At 34.5% G+C, this 17,807-nt stretch overlaps 1 protein-coding gene across 6 annotated transcripts in view; it reads left to right on the top strand.

The window, feature by feature from the left end:
• The window catches only part of ATG2B (autophagy related 2B), a 50,036-nt gene extending 32,495 nt beyond the window's left edge, over nucleotides 1-17,541 (top strand). For 3 of the 6 annotated variants that reach the window (XM_074825055.1, XM_074825051.1, XM_074825052.1), the window contains exons 30-42: nucleotides 476-678; nucleotides 1,633-1,859; nucleotides 2,562-2,670; nucleotides 4,538-4,732; nucleotides 5,311-5,412; nucleotides 7,045-7,123; nucleotides 7,934-8,138; nucleotides 9,069-9,138; nucleotides 10,112-10,194; nucleotides 10,629-10,750; nucleotides 10,920-11,074; nucleotides 12,081-12,230; nucleotides 13,028-17,541. In XM_074825055.1, coding sequence (XP_074681156.1) covers nucleotides 476-678; nucleotides 1,633-1,859; nucleotides 2,562-2,670; nucleotides 4,538-4,732; nucleotides 5,311-5,412; nucleotides 7,045-7,123; nucleotides 7,934-8,138; nucleotides 9,069-9,138; nucleotides 10,112-10,194; nucleotides 10,629-10,750; nucleotides 10,920-11,074; nucleotides 12,081-12,230; nucleotides 13,028-13,258 — 1,931 coding nt within the window. In that variant the 3' untranslated portion in view covers nucleotides 13,259-17,541. Of the gene's footprint in view, nucleotides 1-475; nucleotides 679-1,632; nucleotides 1,860-2,561; nucleotides 2,671-4,537; nucleotides 4,733-5,310; nucleotides 5,413-7,044; nucleotides 7,124-7,933; nucleotides 8,139-9,068; nucleotides 9,139-10,111; nucleotides 10,195-10,628; nucleotides 10,751-10,919; nucleotides 11,075-12,080; nucleotides 12,231-13,027 lie in introns of those variants that run through there. The other 3 variants (XM_074825053.1, XM_074825054.1, XR_012623333.1) reach the window with 2 other exon arrangements.
• The last annotated feature ends 266 nt before the right edge of the window (nucleotides 17,542-17,807 follow it).

Here is a 17,807-nt window from a genome sequence, read left to right as displayed (position 1 = left end):
CATGCTGTAGTGTGGAGGAGTCAGAGACCTCTGTTCTGTGTATGAAGGCAGTCCAGGAGGATGGTACAGTTCTGAGTTACAGAAAGAACTTTCAGCTATGAGGAAATCTTTCAATTAGCAGCTAGAACAAAATAATTGATTTTATCACAGGATTATGTGGCTTCTGCATCATGGCTAAAGTTAAATCCAGATTTAAATTGGCTAAGTATTTTGTACTGTAAATAGAGAATTTTACTATTTCCATGAAGTCAGGTCTTCTTGATGGTAACTAGTAACTAGTTATAATTATACTGTAATCACTTTCAATTGTACAGCAGATTAATTTTTGAAGTTTTATTTAAAGTAGGAATTGATTCAAGCAAATGCTCTTGATGTAATTGGAGTAACAAATTTTGGTTAACTATTAGGTTATTCATATTTTGTAAAGATTTTTCCACTGAAACATGTTTTTTCTTCACCTTCCTTCAACTCCCAGGAGTTTTGGATGACAGATCTCAAACTCAGGAGCCATCTTGTTCAGATCTCTTCCTGTTTCCAGATGAAAGTGGAAATGTCTCACAAGATCCAAGTCCCACTTACGCTTCATTCACGCATCACCTGATAAATGAGGCCATGGGAGATGTTCCTGCAGAAAGTGATGATTTCTGCATTCTTTTTGCACCCAAAGTTGCTGTTGCTGTAAGAAGCTTTGAGAATTACTAAAAAAATCCATATATAAACTGAATTAGAGAAAAGCCTATGTAAGACTTGGACAAATTAGACTTTATAGCTTTTTGTGATTGCTTAGTGATATTTTTATCAGTGGGCAGAGTAGCAGAAAATATTTCTGTTTGAAAGGACTTCATGCATTGTTACTGTTAGGAATTAAAAGTTTTTCAAATATATATGGCTTTTCTATACCTCAGATCAGAGAACAATTACATACTTCTGAATATTACTTTAAACTATATTGTCTGTTTTCCTACGTTTTAGTCCTGTTTTATCATTGCCATTTTGACTTACAATAATGGCATAGTTAGAAGAAAGTTTTAAGCAAAATACAGCATTTATCAAAATAGCAGCTTCGTACACCTTTTCTTGTAGTCTTAAGCTTTCAGTGCTTTTATGGGCATAAGATCCTTGCCAAACCTCAGAGAAAAGCTTGTGTGTCACTACACCGCTGTCTCCACTGCATTAAAAAATTTAGGAAACGATACTCAAACTCTTTGAAAACAGCTTGTGTCCATGTTTTTCATAGTATCTCTGGTTGTATTATTCTTAACACAGAAGTAGTTCTGGATCTCTGATTAAAAGCTGTATTTGCCCAGTTATCTTTGAGCTTGTTTGTTTCCAAAAGTGCTAATACGGTAGCCTGGGCTCTTCTGTGGTTTTTCGTTTGTTTTCAACTCTTGCTTACAGTTTGGATGAGGAATTTTAAAATTTTTTTTAAACTACTTCTCAGCTTCTAGTTTATTTTTACGTCCTTTTGTCTTTAAGTTGCTTTGTAAGTATCATTCCTAAACCAAGCCTGTGTTGTATAAGCTTTAGAAGACAGCACAGAATATTTTCTTTTTTCACAGGAAAGAATTAAACATCTCAGTAAAGAAAGCAGATTTCACCTTCTCAATGCTATATACTTGTTTTTTTAATTAGGAAAAAGAGGAAGAGCCAGTAATAAAAATAATGGTTGATGATGCAATTATCATAAAGGAAAATCATTTCAGCCAACCTATAAAAAAAACAGACACAAGCAAAGCTCCCCTTCATTTTCCTGTTCCTCTGGTACGCTATGTTGTAAAGGAAATCTCTCTTATTTGGCATCTTTATGGTGGAAGGGATTTTGGGACTGCACCACCAACATCTCCAGCTAAAAGTTTCGTGTAAGTGTTTGATGTAATTCTGTAGATCAGAACATTTAAAAATACTTAATTTTCCTTTGATTTGAGGTTAATCTCATTATTCAATCTCAAGTCTCCCTTGATTGATTCTTTACTCCCTCCTCACAAGGAATCAATCATAGAATGGTTTGGGTCAGAAGGGACCTTAAAGATCATCTAGAATATTCTTACACAGTTTAGCTCTGCACACCAGAGTGTGTTTTCCTTTGTTTTAACCTGGACAAGCTGGGTTTGGTTTTGGTGGGATGGAGGAGTGGGTTTACTTTTAAGGATTATATTAGAAGTTAAATTTTCCTGAAGAGATTGGGGTTTGAGGAGCATAAGAGGCTATTGCTATGGTAGCTGGAGTCTGGTTTTCAGGATGTCATGTAAGCTAAAGAGTAGTACTATCACAGACAAAATTAAGGAAATGTTTTATGAATGTTAATTTAGTCAGAAGCATATACCTAGCATTCTGCTTAAGCATGCATTACTTAACCAAATACTTTTTGTTCAACAGTAACATGACTTCCAGCATTTTTTGGTATGCTCTAGTATTTTTCTCTTGTAACCGTTAAAATACTAGTAAGTTATATCCAGTGAAACATACATGCTTTTAGTGTTACATTAACAGCGAGATAGCTTTAAATTTAATCTGTGAAAGTGTTTTTTTGGTTTTGGGTTTTTTTTTTTTTATTTCCCCAGAAGTCCCCATAGTTCTCCTTCTCATACACCAACGAGGCATGGACGGAGTACAGCATGTGGGGGAAGAGGAAGAAACCCAGACTTCCTAATGGAAATACAGTTAAGCAAGGTAAATGACAGAAAACAGCTTCGGCCATGACCGTCTGTGTATGAATATCTTTACATGTTATATCTGTTTGATAACAGCTCTCCATTAGAGTTTGGTAGGATTTCTTCCATTACTATAGACATCAAAGCAATTGCTTTGAAGGTGATGAATTTAGAATTTGTTTAACAAATGTTGTTCTAGCATAGTTTTGTTTACTTGCTGAATAAACATATTTCTAAAGATGAAAGATATTATAATATTCTTAAAGTTTGTATTTATTATAACCTGTTTTACAACTACTGTTCTGTTCTTCTGTCTTCAGTTCTAGTCTGAGTTGATACATATGAAATGAAATGTTCTAGCAAAATAACTGGGATGTAGGTTTGTTGAGATACTCAGTGTGTCAGTTGATGATAACTGGATATTAAATAACATCTAGTTATATGGCAATATCATTCCTGTATTTCCCCTAACATATTTAGCACCCTTCAGGCATAGGTATGTTACTGTTGTTTTTAAGCCTGTGTTTAGCTTTAACATAGAAACTAGATGCTTGATTCTGGCACTGTGAAGAATACTGGCAAGAAGTTAACCATATTTCATATTAAATGGATCAATAACAAAACCTTTTTAAAATAAAGTTTTCTCAAACATTTCTGTAAACATGAAAGGTATTACATAAAACTAAATGCCTCTTACAGTCTACATACGTTTCTAGAGCTCATCTCATTAGCACTTCAAAATTGCCAGAAATGTTTGATACTTATTTTAGCCTTTCCTAGGAAAACCATGACATTGCAATAAAAAAGAAAGCATTTAATATTCCACATGGAAAACTTCATATGTAGATGTATAGCAATCTCTCTTAATTTGCAGATATCTAACGAGTTGGTGTTAGTACTGAGGCATAGTTTTTTTTTTTCCCGCTGCTTGTACCCTTTACTTGGTACAAGGCTTAATAATAATAACAATAATAATAATAACAACGTTTAAACAAGAAGTTAAGGAGAAAAGAAGAGTGTCAAAAACTTAAAGTTTTTGACCAATGTTTGTGATAGACATCTATCATAACATAGATGATAGACATTATCTTCAACACTTAAAATGTTCGTTGTATCCCATGTATCTTGAGTATAGGGCACTTTTACGGTGTTTCTTAACATACTAGTATGTGGCCAGCAGAGGCCACTGTTCTGATCGCTATGTGTGCTCTGCTTCCTTACAGTGCAGGCAAGGATGCTGTGGAGGTTATTTAGACAGGGAATGATTTGTAGGTAACCACAGGTTTTTGAAAATGAGAACTACATCAAGAGATAAAGAAAATGAGAGAATTCAGAATTCTTTAGAATTTAAGAAAGGTTATGGATTAGAATTTATATGAAGTAAAGTGAGTAAAGAAAAAGAAAACTGAGACTGGAAAAATCCACTTGAGAAGTCTCTTGGTAGGGAAGAAACCTTATTTTCCTAAGCATAGAAGGTGCAGGATTCAAGAACTGCAAGGTTGCCCACTACAGACTTCAATGTTATGTAAGAAAGAGGTCAGGATTGAGAGGAAGAAGCAGAGTTGATATCAAAATGAAAGGCAAAACTTGTTCTTTGTCTCACTGACTCTTTGTTTTGGCTCTAATTTGCATCCTAACATATGAACATGTCACAACTGGGAATTGGAAGATTTCTACTGCTAGATGTGCAAAAATCTGAATAGTTTTCAGAAATCCTAATACTATTGCTGTAAATTTAAAATAGTAGACAGCTTGTAAAGTTCTTGTGTGGGGTGAGGTTTTTTGGGTGGTTTTTTTGTTTGTTTGTTTTTTATATTGGCATTCTATTGTTAAAGGCTGTTTTTCACTGAAGCTGATTTATTCTGGTTTTCTTTCCTTTTTAAAAGGTGAAATTCCAGCATGAGGTATACCCTCCAGGTGGTGCAGAAGGTGAATCCAGTCTGTTGGAGCAGCCAGTGTCACGGCAGGTTTTTATTGTTCAAGACCTGGAGATTAGAGATCGCTTAGCTACATCACAGATGAATAAATTTCTCTATCTCTACTGCAGTAAGGAGATGCCCAGAAAAGCACATTCAAACATGGTACAGTTATGGAATGTGTTAATTCATTATAATTATAGTGGTTAGGCTATCATTGAGGATTGTATACATTTCTTAATCTTATAGAAGAAGGAACATGAGGTCAGGGAACACAAATAATATAACTTGTTGGTAGTTATTTGCTTGGCTACTTGTGGATATTAAAACTAATTTAAAAGTTCGAATATTAGATGTCAGGTATTAATGTTTTTGAGATACTGTCAGTATAAAAACAGTAGATGTGCAGGACTACTTGGTAGCTTTCACATTTTGGTTTTGAACAAACATCTGTATGAGTATGATTAGAGTTTTCACTATACATTCAGAATTGTAGTTTTATGATATTCTCTAGTCTTACTGGTTCTGTAAAGGATTTGTGAATTTGGTTTTGGGGGTTTTCTTATTTTAATTGTCTTTTATAGCATCCATAGTAAGTTAGTTATTCAATACTAGCTTTGTAATTGGTAAGTGGAATCAGATTAGTACAGAGGTTTTGCAGTAAATGTTCTTCCTAGCTAGTGTACTGAGATTTAATAATTGTGAATGTTACTACTTTTATTTATATTGTTGCTTTTTTTCAGTTAACAGTTAAAGCATTACATGTCCGTCCAGAGTCTGGCAGATCCCCCCAGGAATGTTGTTTACGTGTTTCACTAATGCCGCTTCGCCTCAACATTGACCAGGTTGGTTGTGCCAACACAAAAAAAAAATATTTATTTTATGATACTGTTTTTTTTACCAGATGCTTGTAACTATCATACACGTTTTATGGGGTTGTTTTCTTGGTTTGATACCTTTTTCATTTATGATCAATCACATACCTTTGGATCTCTGCTGCACTGTTTATATCCATATTAGAACTTGCCTTCTGCTGTAGCTATTACAGACTAGCCTTTTTTTTTAATTTAAAAACTAAGAATATCTATAGACCTGGCCATTTACTCAGTTGAACCAGTTTACCAACCAAGACTTCTGATGATCTCAAATATTTTGAAATAATGGCTTTTAAAAAGCATATACTTATTCTTGAATGATTTTGCTTTGTTTGTACATGAAGTGGCTTTGGTGTTTTTAATTGAAAAAGGTTAATCGTAATTCAGAAGCTGTTCACAACATTTTAGTCAAGGGCACTTGACACTTGAGGACTGCTTCTATATTCTAGAGGCTATAAACTGCAGTGGCATGAAGAACAGAAATGGGAGAAATTGTTTTACTTTCTTTAGTAAGCCTTTGTGCAAAGTATTTTTCATATACTCGAGAAACAGTTGGGATTTTTTTTCTACACCAGTAAGGAAGCTAATATGTTTGTGCATTCAAATTTAAAGTGCAGTTATTACTCTTTAAGGCCTTTCTTGCTTAATTTATCATCTGCAGAGAGATGTGTTGGTTGTTTGTTGTTTTTTTTTTCCCCAAGAGCACGATCAAGAGTTCCATACCTACATTCTGTTTCCCTCAACACATTAGAGACCAGGTTTTCATTTTACTGTTAGAAAAATTGAACTCTGTATAGTTTGTAGTAATTTCATACAGAAAAATAGTATGGAAATACTGCCCATCTAGTGAGGAAATATGTTTCCTCTTGATTACTTTTCTAAGTCTTTTATCTTTTGTCCCATAAAAAAATTTTCACCTTTACAGCTTCTGCAAAATTAACCACGGCTTTCTTGGAAGCATAGGGCTGCATGCAGTCATGTTAGAAATTCATGTTATTCTACTTAAGCTGTCTGCTTAGCAGTTAGAAACAAAAAAGAAAAAGTCCAGATGTCATTAATGGTAGGATGAACAAGGCACCGATGTGATGCATCTATCAAAAAAAGAAAATGGGATGTAATAACTTCAAGACGTTAACAGGACATTAATAGCAGAGATATAAATGACTTTTAATGAAGCAGTGGTGAGATCTGATCTGGAATAATTTGTCTGACATTAGCACTATTAGAGATGAATATAAACTATACATGAATACCCTTTTATTGAAAATTAGAGAAAGGTTTAGAACCATTAAAACACTTGGGTTCTGGAACAGTGTCCAAATTGAGAGTATAGATGATGAAAACAACCCTACAGTTTTATGACGGAGCTAGATAGATTATGAAATCATATTGTATGTAGCAGAGGGCAATGACCAAGGGGGTCTTTCTGGTTTCTGTCCTAGATTTCTGTGTGGCTTCTGCACGTGTTAAAAGGATCAATAAGAAGAAATGTGTTTTAATTCATATTCCTATGGAAATAAAGAACTGGAATAGTAGATAACATCTTTTAGAGAATTGCGTATTTTTCTTTTTAACCTGATTGTGGTTTATTTTTGACATTAGGATGCCTTGTTTTTCCTGAAGGATTTTTTCACTAGCCTCTCTACAGAAGTAGAACTTTTAGTTGCTCCAGATCCTGAAGGTATAATTTTGAAAAACCTAATATGAAAGTGCTTCTTCTTTCTCCTTTAATGTGTGTACATGTCTATAAATATGCATGTGAATCTCGTGTGAGTAAAAGAACTTACGTTAGAACTTTGGGTACTTTAGTTGTACATTTTATAAATGCCAACAAAGGTCTTCAACACCTGAGATCTCCATTGTATAAAAGGTTTCACCAAAATTTGAACATATTTAATAAGAACTTTAATAAGAAAAAACTGAAGACTATGTATGTAGTATTAGGAGTTATTAGTTAAAACAAATATATTATTCAATACCTGTTGCATAAAAGAGTATGTCTAATAGCTTGAAGTTGTTTAACCCATAGAGAAAGGAACAGAATTCAAGATGATAAATAAGCAGTACAATGTATGTATATGGTTAAAACGGTACTTTTGATCAACTGCACCATCTGATGCAAACCCCAGTATATATTGAAAAGCATATTTCCTCTATTAGCTATATTTGTGAGTTTGTTAGCAGCTATATTGTACGTATTTCTGTTGAGACGTTATACTGAAATGCATAGGTAATAAAGTACTCTGCAATACTGCTGTTAAAACTAGATTATTTATGTTGATGCATAAACCTGAACTTAAGCTTCGTGTAATAATTTCTATTGATAACTAAGTTACTATCTTACTAAGAGAATCTAAATACTGTCCTGTTAGTAATTCCTATTAATAAGCATTAGAGCTTACTAAGGACACAGTAATTGTACAAGCACAATCTTTTTGTAATCCCTGTGAAAAATATGAGTCAGTTTACTGTGTATAACTTCTTATCTTAGTTAAAAAGTCTCCTGGTACTGAAGTTACGTGTAGCTTGCCCAGGCACGTCAGCAGCCTTAAGGACCCAAGTCCAGTAATTTCTTTCTCATCACACAAGCAAGCAAATGAAAATGGTAGCATTGATTCTATGGATGTGGTTAATGGAGATGATTATCATTTCTCACAAGAAGCGACATCATACAGTGATCAGCCAGTATTTTTCAGGTAAACTTTCGTTACAAAATTTCCAGTGACAACAGGTGTTCTGAATGTTTTAAAGTGTGATGATACGCTATTCAGATCTTATGACAAAGTGTATTTTTTTGTTACTAATTGTGGAAATCAAATATATTTGTTTCTATCATGGGAAGGTAACTAAAGATTTTTTTTTTTAATTTTTGCACACTACTCTGCACAAGAAAATAATTAAAGCCCTGCCATGTACAGAACCAGTAATTAGATGTTTTACAAATAAATAAAAAGAGCAGTCTTTGAACTCTTACCTCTAACAATATAATTTCGATCTAATATAACCAGAGATGAGAGTACGTAAAGGAAAAGGATATCATGGAGAGGTATGAGATATATCACAAGAGAAACTCTCATGTAGTCCTGTCTGGGAAGAATTGCAACTTGTTACGGGTTTTTGTGTATTCAGATCATAAGTGCCTCTAACAGATCTGTGCTTTGGTTAGCAGTGCAGAGCCAAATTATGAGAGAGTGACTGTGGTTCTGTTTCATCATATACATCACGAACAGAATTTTTTAATAAGTTCCAGCTGCAAGGCTAAATTTTGCCCACAGAACCATCATTAGCCATGCTTTTTTTTTTTTCTTTTTGTAACTGAAGTTCATGATATGAAAAATTGAGAGAAGATGTTCACCTGCAGGATTAGTAGCACTTTTGCAGGACTGTTATATTTATTATAAATGCTAACCTTGAATAGATGTTGGTAAACCAAGAAAAGCTGAATTTGCCACTGTATTTTGTACACTTATTCTCAAGTACTAACATGAACCACAGGATTTATGGTTTACAGAAAAGGGTATGGCATCCTATTCCAGGAGGGTGGGAAACCATGAGTTTCTTTTTGGGAGGATAATGTTATTTCCTTTTTATGTTTCTCACTGTAAAATTTCCTTTGTATATCCCAGAGAATTTCGTTTTACATCAGAAGTTCCAATACGGCTTGATTACCACGGCAAACATGTATCAATGGATCAGGTTTGTGTATAATGCTGATGCTGTAGAATAAAGAATTGATGTTGTTTGTCTTGGGTTTTTTTCCCCCTTTGAGATAGGGTATATTTTTATGCTCCCTACACATGACTGATGTGATCTTGAGAAATGTAGAACAATTTTTTTTTTTTTTTTTTCCCCTTAGTTTCAGTAAAGCTTAACCTTGTTTCACTCTTAATTTGAAAACTAGGGGGTGAATCCCTCAGGTGTGATTAACTCCGAATGAGACTTGAAATTCACATTTATGAACTCAGTGACTGTCTGGAAATCTTTCTGCACAGCTGTGGTGCCCTTCAAAGGATGATACCACTATCTGATGCCAGAATTGTGCATTTTATTTTCTTCCTCATTAATGCCAGAATAAAGTTTTGTCATTTTTCTCTCCTTGTTTCCTTCCCATGCAGTCTAGTAATGTGTGGGCTTCAGTGGCAGTGACAAAATCTAATGCAGGTTAAAAAAATGCTTATAGTTCTTTTTAAAATAAGTACTAAATTTTTAAAATTTATCATACTGAGTTTACAGAACAGACATCAAAAAGATCCTGTTTGCACAACCAGATTTGGACTCTCATGGCAAATCAGTAAGAAAATATGGACAAGTACAAGCAACAACTTCTTGAATTTACACTGCTGCCAAAGAAATCAAAACATGAAATAGCAACCTTAGAATGCCTGGAACACACTAATGCCAGACCTATGTTTACATAACTTGTTGTATCTTAAAATTTCTGAAGAAGCCCTCTTGTCCAGATGTTTTTCTTGGAGCAGCTGATTAAGCCAGATTCCAAGTTTTCATGTAACATAATTCATAGCACTGTAATGAGTAATATTCGGGAGACTGGGAAAGAACCAGTTTAGACAGAAATACCTGCAATAAGAGTTGAGATGATTAAATTATTTCTTACCTGCAGATTGTACAGGATGAGTAAACGTGTGATAACAAAATATTTTACTTACAGGGCACACTAGCTGGGATTCTTATTGGGCTTGCTCAGTTAAACTGCTCGGAATTAAAGCTGAAGAGACTTTGTTACAGACATGGGTAAGTTTACTGAATTGTAAATAAACATTGGTATTGCCAATTGAACAAGTTTATGATGAATAACTGAACATAGCAAGCAAAAAGCAAATTCTCTGATAAGATGGACTTCTAAAGTCCAAGACACTTTTTGACTTTACAGATATTTCTTGGTTCTAGTTTTTGTCAAATATATAGTGTTTAAGAAGAATATCTATTTTTGGGACAGTATTTAGTATATGTGCTAGTCTTGGTGCTAAACTCTTTTTTAGTTGTATGTTTACTTCCTGTTGAACTGGATGTGATTATGCAGCCCTGAACTTCGGTTTTATGAAGCGCATACATGTGAAATGCTTGGGTTGGCCAACAGCTATTGTTGTGTACTTCAATGAATAATGCATTTCTTATTTAAGAATTGTATGGTTTTTTTTAAAAAATAATAATTATATTTACTTTAGTTTATTAGGTGTGGATAAATTGTTCTCCTATGCCATCAGTGAGTGGCTTAATGATATAAAGAAAAACCAGCTACCAGGAATTTTGGGAGGAGTAGGGCCTATGCATTCATTAGTGCAGTTAGGTAAGTTAATTCTTATTTCTATTCAGACACATATGGCAGTTGTTTTAAAGTAACAAAACCCAACCAAAAAAACCCTACAAACAGTATGGACACTTTTTCTCCCTTCCTCTCAAGGCATTCTGCTTATCTAAGAGAACTTTCTAACTGTGGTGTTCTGTCTCACGTTTAGTTCAAGGTCTGAAAGATTTGGTGTGGTTGCCAATAGAGCAGTACCGAAAGGATGGCCGTATTGTAAGAGGCTTTCAAAGAGGAGCAGCTTCTTTTGGTACTTCCACTGCAATGGCAGCACTGGAGCTAACAAACAGAATGGTTCAGACTATACAGGTATAGTGTATTACTTCTGGAGTTAGTGTTGCTAGTAAGTGCTCTATATTAAGCTAATAATGCTATATATTTAAGGTTGGGAGCATGTCTTAAAAAAAAGCAGCTGTATAAATAGGAAAGCAGAGACTGGGCAAAGCTTGCAGCAATCTGTGAGGTGAGAACTATGGCATCAAATGCAACGGTTAGAAAACTGTGTTAAAATATTGCTGAATTCCTAAGCTATTCCATGTTTCTTAATGTCTTTAATGTATTACAGTGTACAGTTTAATACTAAAATACTCAGCTGCACTAAAAAATCACTGATATTGAGAAAGACGAGTTCTTCGCTCATGTGTTTTTTCCAGTGAGAGATTCTTAACTTTCTTAAAAATGTCAGCTTATCTGTCCTTATTTTAAAAAAAACAAACCAACCAAACAACAAAACCAACCAAACAAAAAAGAATGCCTCAAAACCAATACTAATTGTGTTGATATACATGTTAACTTTCTGATTTAACCCTAAAGTAATCTTGGACTGAAGTGTTAATAAATTTATGTTCCTTAATGTGGAATACATAATGAAAATACGATTTTACCACCTACTTTTGCAAAAATTGTGTATGTGCCTAAGCTTGAACATATGTAGTAAAAAAACAGTGGTATTATTCACGAGTAGAATTATGTGATGCTTATGTGTTTGTAAGGAAAACATACCGTTGATCAAATGTTTCAGTTTTTATCTTGAGCTTTTTGTGTGGATGCCTTTGAAGGAATGGCAATTGGGGGTGGGGGGGAAAGCCCTACCAAAACCTACAACATTTTGTTCTTTCATTATGGAACTTCATGTATAGTAACAGCTGCGCCCATTCAAGAAGTTCTTGTACAAAACCTTAGTCTGATGTAAATGAGTATTAATTGTGGGATTAGAATTCTTTTATTTTGATTATGTCATCCTGTTAGTAGTTTAAATTTGTGATTGGATGCTGTAAGATTTCTTATATACTTTGCATTTGCTCCTGATCTTCAGGCAGCTGCAGAAACTGCATATGACATGGTGTCACCAGGGCCTACTTTTATTGAAGCAAAAAAGATCAAACGATTCTCTCGGCATCGTTTAGCTCATCAGCCAGTAGATCTACGGGAAGGTGTAGCCAAAGCATACAGTGTAGTAAAAGAGGTGAGTGCAAAAGCAATTGTCATTAACCAAACTTAAGAATTATTTCCTAAGACAGCAAATAAAATAGCAGATGTTAGTTTATGCTGACCAAATGAAGAAGGGGGTTTAAGTTTTGAACAAGATTGTCGTCATCAGTAATCTTAAACCAACAGAAACATTGAATGGAAAAAATCAGAGAAGCAGAAGTAAACAAGATGTTACGCAGATAAGTGTGAATATGACTTCAGTGTTCTACAGTTGTGAGGATTTACAGTTATTCTGAGACGTGTAAACCTGATTTCCTGCCCTGCATTGGCTGTCCTTCCCTTCCTACCACCCCCAGTTACTCTTAATTCTGAGGTTGTTAGAGTTTAAGCATAATACTGGATTTGAAACAAGTGAAAGCTCTCTTTACTATGACAGTGTATTAAAAATTAGAATACTGACCTGTTTTTATTGTACTTTTTGTATTGTACTTCCAGTTAGTTGCACCTGATATTGTCTCTAGGAAGTTAGGTCTCATGCGGGGAGTTCTCAGTGAATTCTGTTGCATTTGAATAGCTTGCAGTACTCCACAGCTTCTTCCCTTACGTGCAGGAAGTGCCACCAGAAGTTCTATGAAATATTTTCATCTGTAAGTTCATAGTAGTGTTATTTTAAGTCTCATTAGAAGAACTGAATCATATTTGTATCAATATAGTCGTACTACAGTTATAATACAAATCACAAAGATGACAAATGCTGAGCAGTTTAAGTTTCCCTTAAAATTAGGAGAGGTTGCTTTTTCAGTGTAACTCATTTCTGTTAATTTCTCGAAGGGGATTACGGACACAGCCCAAACCATCTATGAGACTGCTGCTCGTGAGCATGAAAACAGAGGAGTAACTGGAGCAGTAGGAGGAGTCCTTCGCCAAATTCCACCAACTGTGGTGAAACCTTTCATTGTTGCAACAGAGGCAACCTCAAATGTTCTAGGTGGAATGAGAAACCAGATCAGGCCAGATGTGCGTCAGGAAGAGTCTCAGAAGTGGCGCCTTGGGGAGGATTGAGATTATAAATCTGGCTCAGCAGACAGGTAGCAAGGCTGGAAATGCAGAAGATTGTCCTGTTGGCAGCTTTAGATGGAGCTCACTTTGTCTTGTTGTGCTCATCTCAGGAACAAATGAGGTTTTCAACTATTATTAGCAAAACATCCAACCAAAAATATTTATGAAGTGAAAAGCAAATTGGTACTTGCTTATACTGTATGTTACCAATACATTTGGTAGATAGTGCCAAACATAGTGAAGCATGCGCTGCCAACTCAGAGACATGCTTGCTCTATTCCATTTACCATATTTTTCTTGGTAGGTTTAATATCTGAAGCAGTAACCTGTATGGTGAAACTAAGTATGCTTTAAAAAATGAAGTATACTGTAAAGATGTTTTCTGAGCATAGTCAAAGAACTGTCTCCAATAAAGGGCTCTGTAGATGCTCTTCACTGACTAAGGGATAAAAGCTTTCATTTTGGACATGAGACATGAAGGCTATGTAATATGGAAGCAAATATGATAATATTGTTTAGTGGTCATAAGCATCGCTTTCAGCGTGGTAATTCCAGCAAGGGCAAGCTTGATAACCATTCAGCATTTAGATTCAGTGTTGATAGATCCATGAACAGGATTTGTTCCTAAATATTAAATACCTACTTTTGTGGGTCTTTGAAGAACCTGAATGTTGCAGAAATGTTCTGTTGTGTTGCACTTTAAAGGATATGGCCTGTATATTATGCTTTTTTTATAGTGTGAATAAAATGTAATGTGCATTATCCTTTATGTCGTTTAGAAGCTTACACAAATTATTGAAAAGAGCATCATTTGATGATGATCCTACAGAAAAGTGTCTTAAATTTATTGAAATTACTCATTATATATAAAAATACTTTTATCTTCTGTTACACTAATTACAGTGATAAAAATAACTATTCTTCAGGAAAACAGCAGTTATATATTATTGTGGCCAACACTTCTTTGTAAGAATGAGAACTCATAAGTAAGGTAAAAACAAATGATTTCTTAATTTCATAGTTAAAATTCTATATAGACTTTATTATAATAATTGCTTTTATTTAAAGTTCATATTGTTGCAGAGTTGCTGCTCTCACAAGATATTTTTAATTTAAATGGTGCATCGTCAGTTATTTGACAATGAGTATTCATCATTTACTTTGAACTGGGGATGGGTGAGATGATTTAAAAAAAAAAAAAGACAACAAAACCTCAAAATTCAAAGTTGGTACTGACATTATTTACAGTTTAATGTGTGGCCATGGTCTCCCCAAAAGCTTATTAAGCAACTGACATTGCGCCATTTCTGGGCAGTTAAAAGGCTTGGCACTAGTTGTGCAAGAATAAACCTTTTTCTTTGTATTAGCAAAAACTGGAGGATAAAAAGTAAAGACTATTCTGAATAGAAAAATACTTTTTTTGAATTTCAACAACTTAACGCTTTGGATGACTAGCCAGAACATAAGTTTGCTGTAGTCCTGTGCGTGTCATAAGTGGAAATCCTCCAAATACGCTATGTGGAAAATCTCCACTGAAAGAGGGATACCAGATGCTATTGATCAGACGTCAGTCTCTAAGGGTGATGAGGAAGTAGTTTCCCTCTCTTTTATTTAATATCTGCCACTAGCAAAAACTTTGCTATGGGCCTTACTGGACAAATAGAAGTGTATTAAGGAAAATAGTTACTGCTTATTCATCCTGATATTATACTAGATATTCCTGAACACCAAAGAATCTGGCTGGAGGGTAAATGATTTGAAAATGTCCCCTCTGCTGGGAAGACTGCAGTCTGCTTTATTATTTTTCATAAAGCAGAACTCTAGTTACAAACACATTCTTGCATTGGGTGACAGGTGGTATTACAAAGTTTTGTTTTTATTCACTGGAATCATCTCTGTTGTGGTATGCTTTGAAGACCTGGTTATTTCAGTTAAACGACTTGCTGTAATCAAGAGGTCAAATGAGGAGGACAAATACTTGCAGATTTAATGACATGAAATATTGTCTGATGTAAAAATACTTGCTGCAGTTCACACTTCTGTCCAGTAATTAGAGAGTTCTGCTTTAGTGAGAGCTCAAAGCTTGAGCGTTTTGCACAGGAATGAGTTCCATGTTTGCAATTTGGCACCTCCTGAATGCCTTCTCAAGAAGTGGTGATGAGTCAATGCAAGTAAGTAGCAATGCATCATTTTCATTTGCAATTACCGTACTGTGTCATTTCGGCTGGTCCAGTTAATTGGCGTATACTGTAATAGTATAAATCTACATATTTTCTTCCTTTTTGACATTGCTGGAAAGGAGCAGTGGCATTTCAGTGTTCATTTCATTTTGAATTCTGTCATGATCTGATTGTACTGCAATGCAATTAGAATATATTTTTATATGAGGGCATGCTGTCAAGGTAAAACATTTTTATAGTGTCTCATTGTCAGCAATACAGATTGTACAAATTTATTAAACTTCACTTTTCACTATGTAAACCCTTGCATTTACTGCTTGCACTTTATTGAGCCTTTTCAGTGAAATTGATTTAAATTTTTTTCCAACATTTTATTTTTACAAGCAGTTTCTTAATTCTTGGATGTATATTCTGCACTGTTTTTTGAGTTGTAACATGATCTTGCAGTGTTTGAAATCTTTAAAAAAAAAGAAAAAAAACCAAACCCAACAGAACTCACCAAACTAGTCTTCACATTTGGACCTTGTTTTCAAAATGTGTCTTGTATGGAGCAGCTTCTGCTTTAAATCAAAAAGTATATATCGAGTATGAGAAGGGGTTCATCAGATGCTCTGATCAATACTGTAAGAGTTTTCAAGCACTTAAAAAAAATACACTAAATGAGATTTGACTGGACGTATTTCCTGGAAATGGAAGCCTATGGATACATTACTGTGTTCTTTGTTAGCACATGGAGATTTGCAAATCACTGTTGTACTTGAATTTTCCACTGAAATCCGTTGCTACAGATAGTAGCACTTTTCATATTTGTAGTGGGTATAAAGTGGCATAGTCCATGCTTGATGTTCAAATTCCCTAATGTTGAACTGACTAACAACTACTGCTACTACTATTACTTAGTCTGATACTGTCCTGATAGAACTGTCATACTGGGTCTTCTTAAGCATCCTGGCACTTCAAATAATACATTGATGAGTGTCTGGGAAGTACCTGAAAAAAGGCAGACATCTTTTGAAAAAAGAAAGAAAAGCCGTGCTTCAAGAGAATCTTAGCAGTGACTGAGAGCAACAGATCATCACATCCATGCAAAGGCAGCTTCCACTTTCTTTCCAATATCTGTTGACAGTTGCTAAACAGCGCAGCTTTTTAGCAATGCAGTGTACCCCGTGCATATTTGCCTAATAAGCATTAGGTTAGTCACCAGGGAGTTCGTGTGTTCTTAAGCGATGTGTCTGGTTTTATTTTCTCATTAAGTGGTTGATTGTGAACATCCGTTGCTTGCTTTCATTTACAGCTGCTTAACTGAGTTGCCAAGAATTGTTTCTTAATAAACCAAAAAGCTATTAAATGGTGATGAACAAGAAACTGTTACTGAACATGATACATATACCTGCAAATGTGATACTGATTTACTTTAAATACTGAAATGTATGCATTTTGTAAAATGGTGAAATCCAAGAATCTGTTTAGAGTAGTTAAATACTTCTAAATCTTTTAAATATCCTAAATCTCACAGCATTATAGACATTGTCAGAAAAGGTGTGGGTGTTTATGTCAGTTTGGACTCCTAGTGTGTACAGTTCTCTCAGTCTCCAGGCCTCATGATTTAAGCTTCTGACAACTGTTTTAAGTTGCTCTACATGCTGTGAATCTTGTTTACAATTAAAAAATTAGATACTACAAATTAAGTACATAAATACAAATCATGCATTTGTACAGGATTTCTTAATAGTCAGGTAGCTCAGACAGAAACAGCAATTTGTCTATATGTTTGTGTATATTTTTTAAATTTTTGCATTTATAGTAGTTTTGTGGTATTGTTTGTATATAGTTTGCTAGTGTAAAGAATATACTCCCATGAAATAGATACCACTGTTGAAGGGAATTGACTATTTCAACTTGAGTTACTTTGCTTAAAGTTTTTTGTCCCCTCAGTATGTCTCTCAGAATTATTTTTGACCATAATTTATATGGCACCAAAAGTGTATATTTTAGCTTATTAAAATGCTGAAAGGCCTGAGTACAAATAGGTTGTCCTGTTAAATATGTTTGATGAAAAAAAAATTTGTAACAATACATCAATAAATATCTTAATTTGTTCCTTGAGTTGGTTTTCTCTACCTATGAATATAACTAATATAGAAAACAGTCTCCCAGAATAACAGAGTTAACTCTTAAAGATTTTTACCTGCCTGCTATACAGCTGTGCCTTAAAAATTTAAAAAAGTTTTATATTGAAAAAAACTTTAAAATTGCACAGAGGTCAAAAACTAGGAAATAAATTAACCTGGCTGATGAAACTTTAACCCATCTCTGTTGTCCATCAACAAAGCTCTCTTTAACTGTATGATCACATACTGTCCTTCCCCTAG

The sequence above is a fragment of the Strix aluco genome, chromosome 4 (assembly GCF_031877795.1).
Source record: "Strix aluco isolate bStrAlu1 chromosome 4, bStrAlu1.hap1, whole genome shotgun sequence".
NCBI lineage: Eukaryota > Metazoa > Chordata > Aves > Strigiformes > Strigidae > Strix > Strix aluco.
Note: the sequence above shows the minus strand (reverse complement) of the source record. Positions and strands in the feature narration are given on the sequence as shown.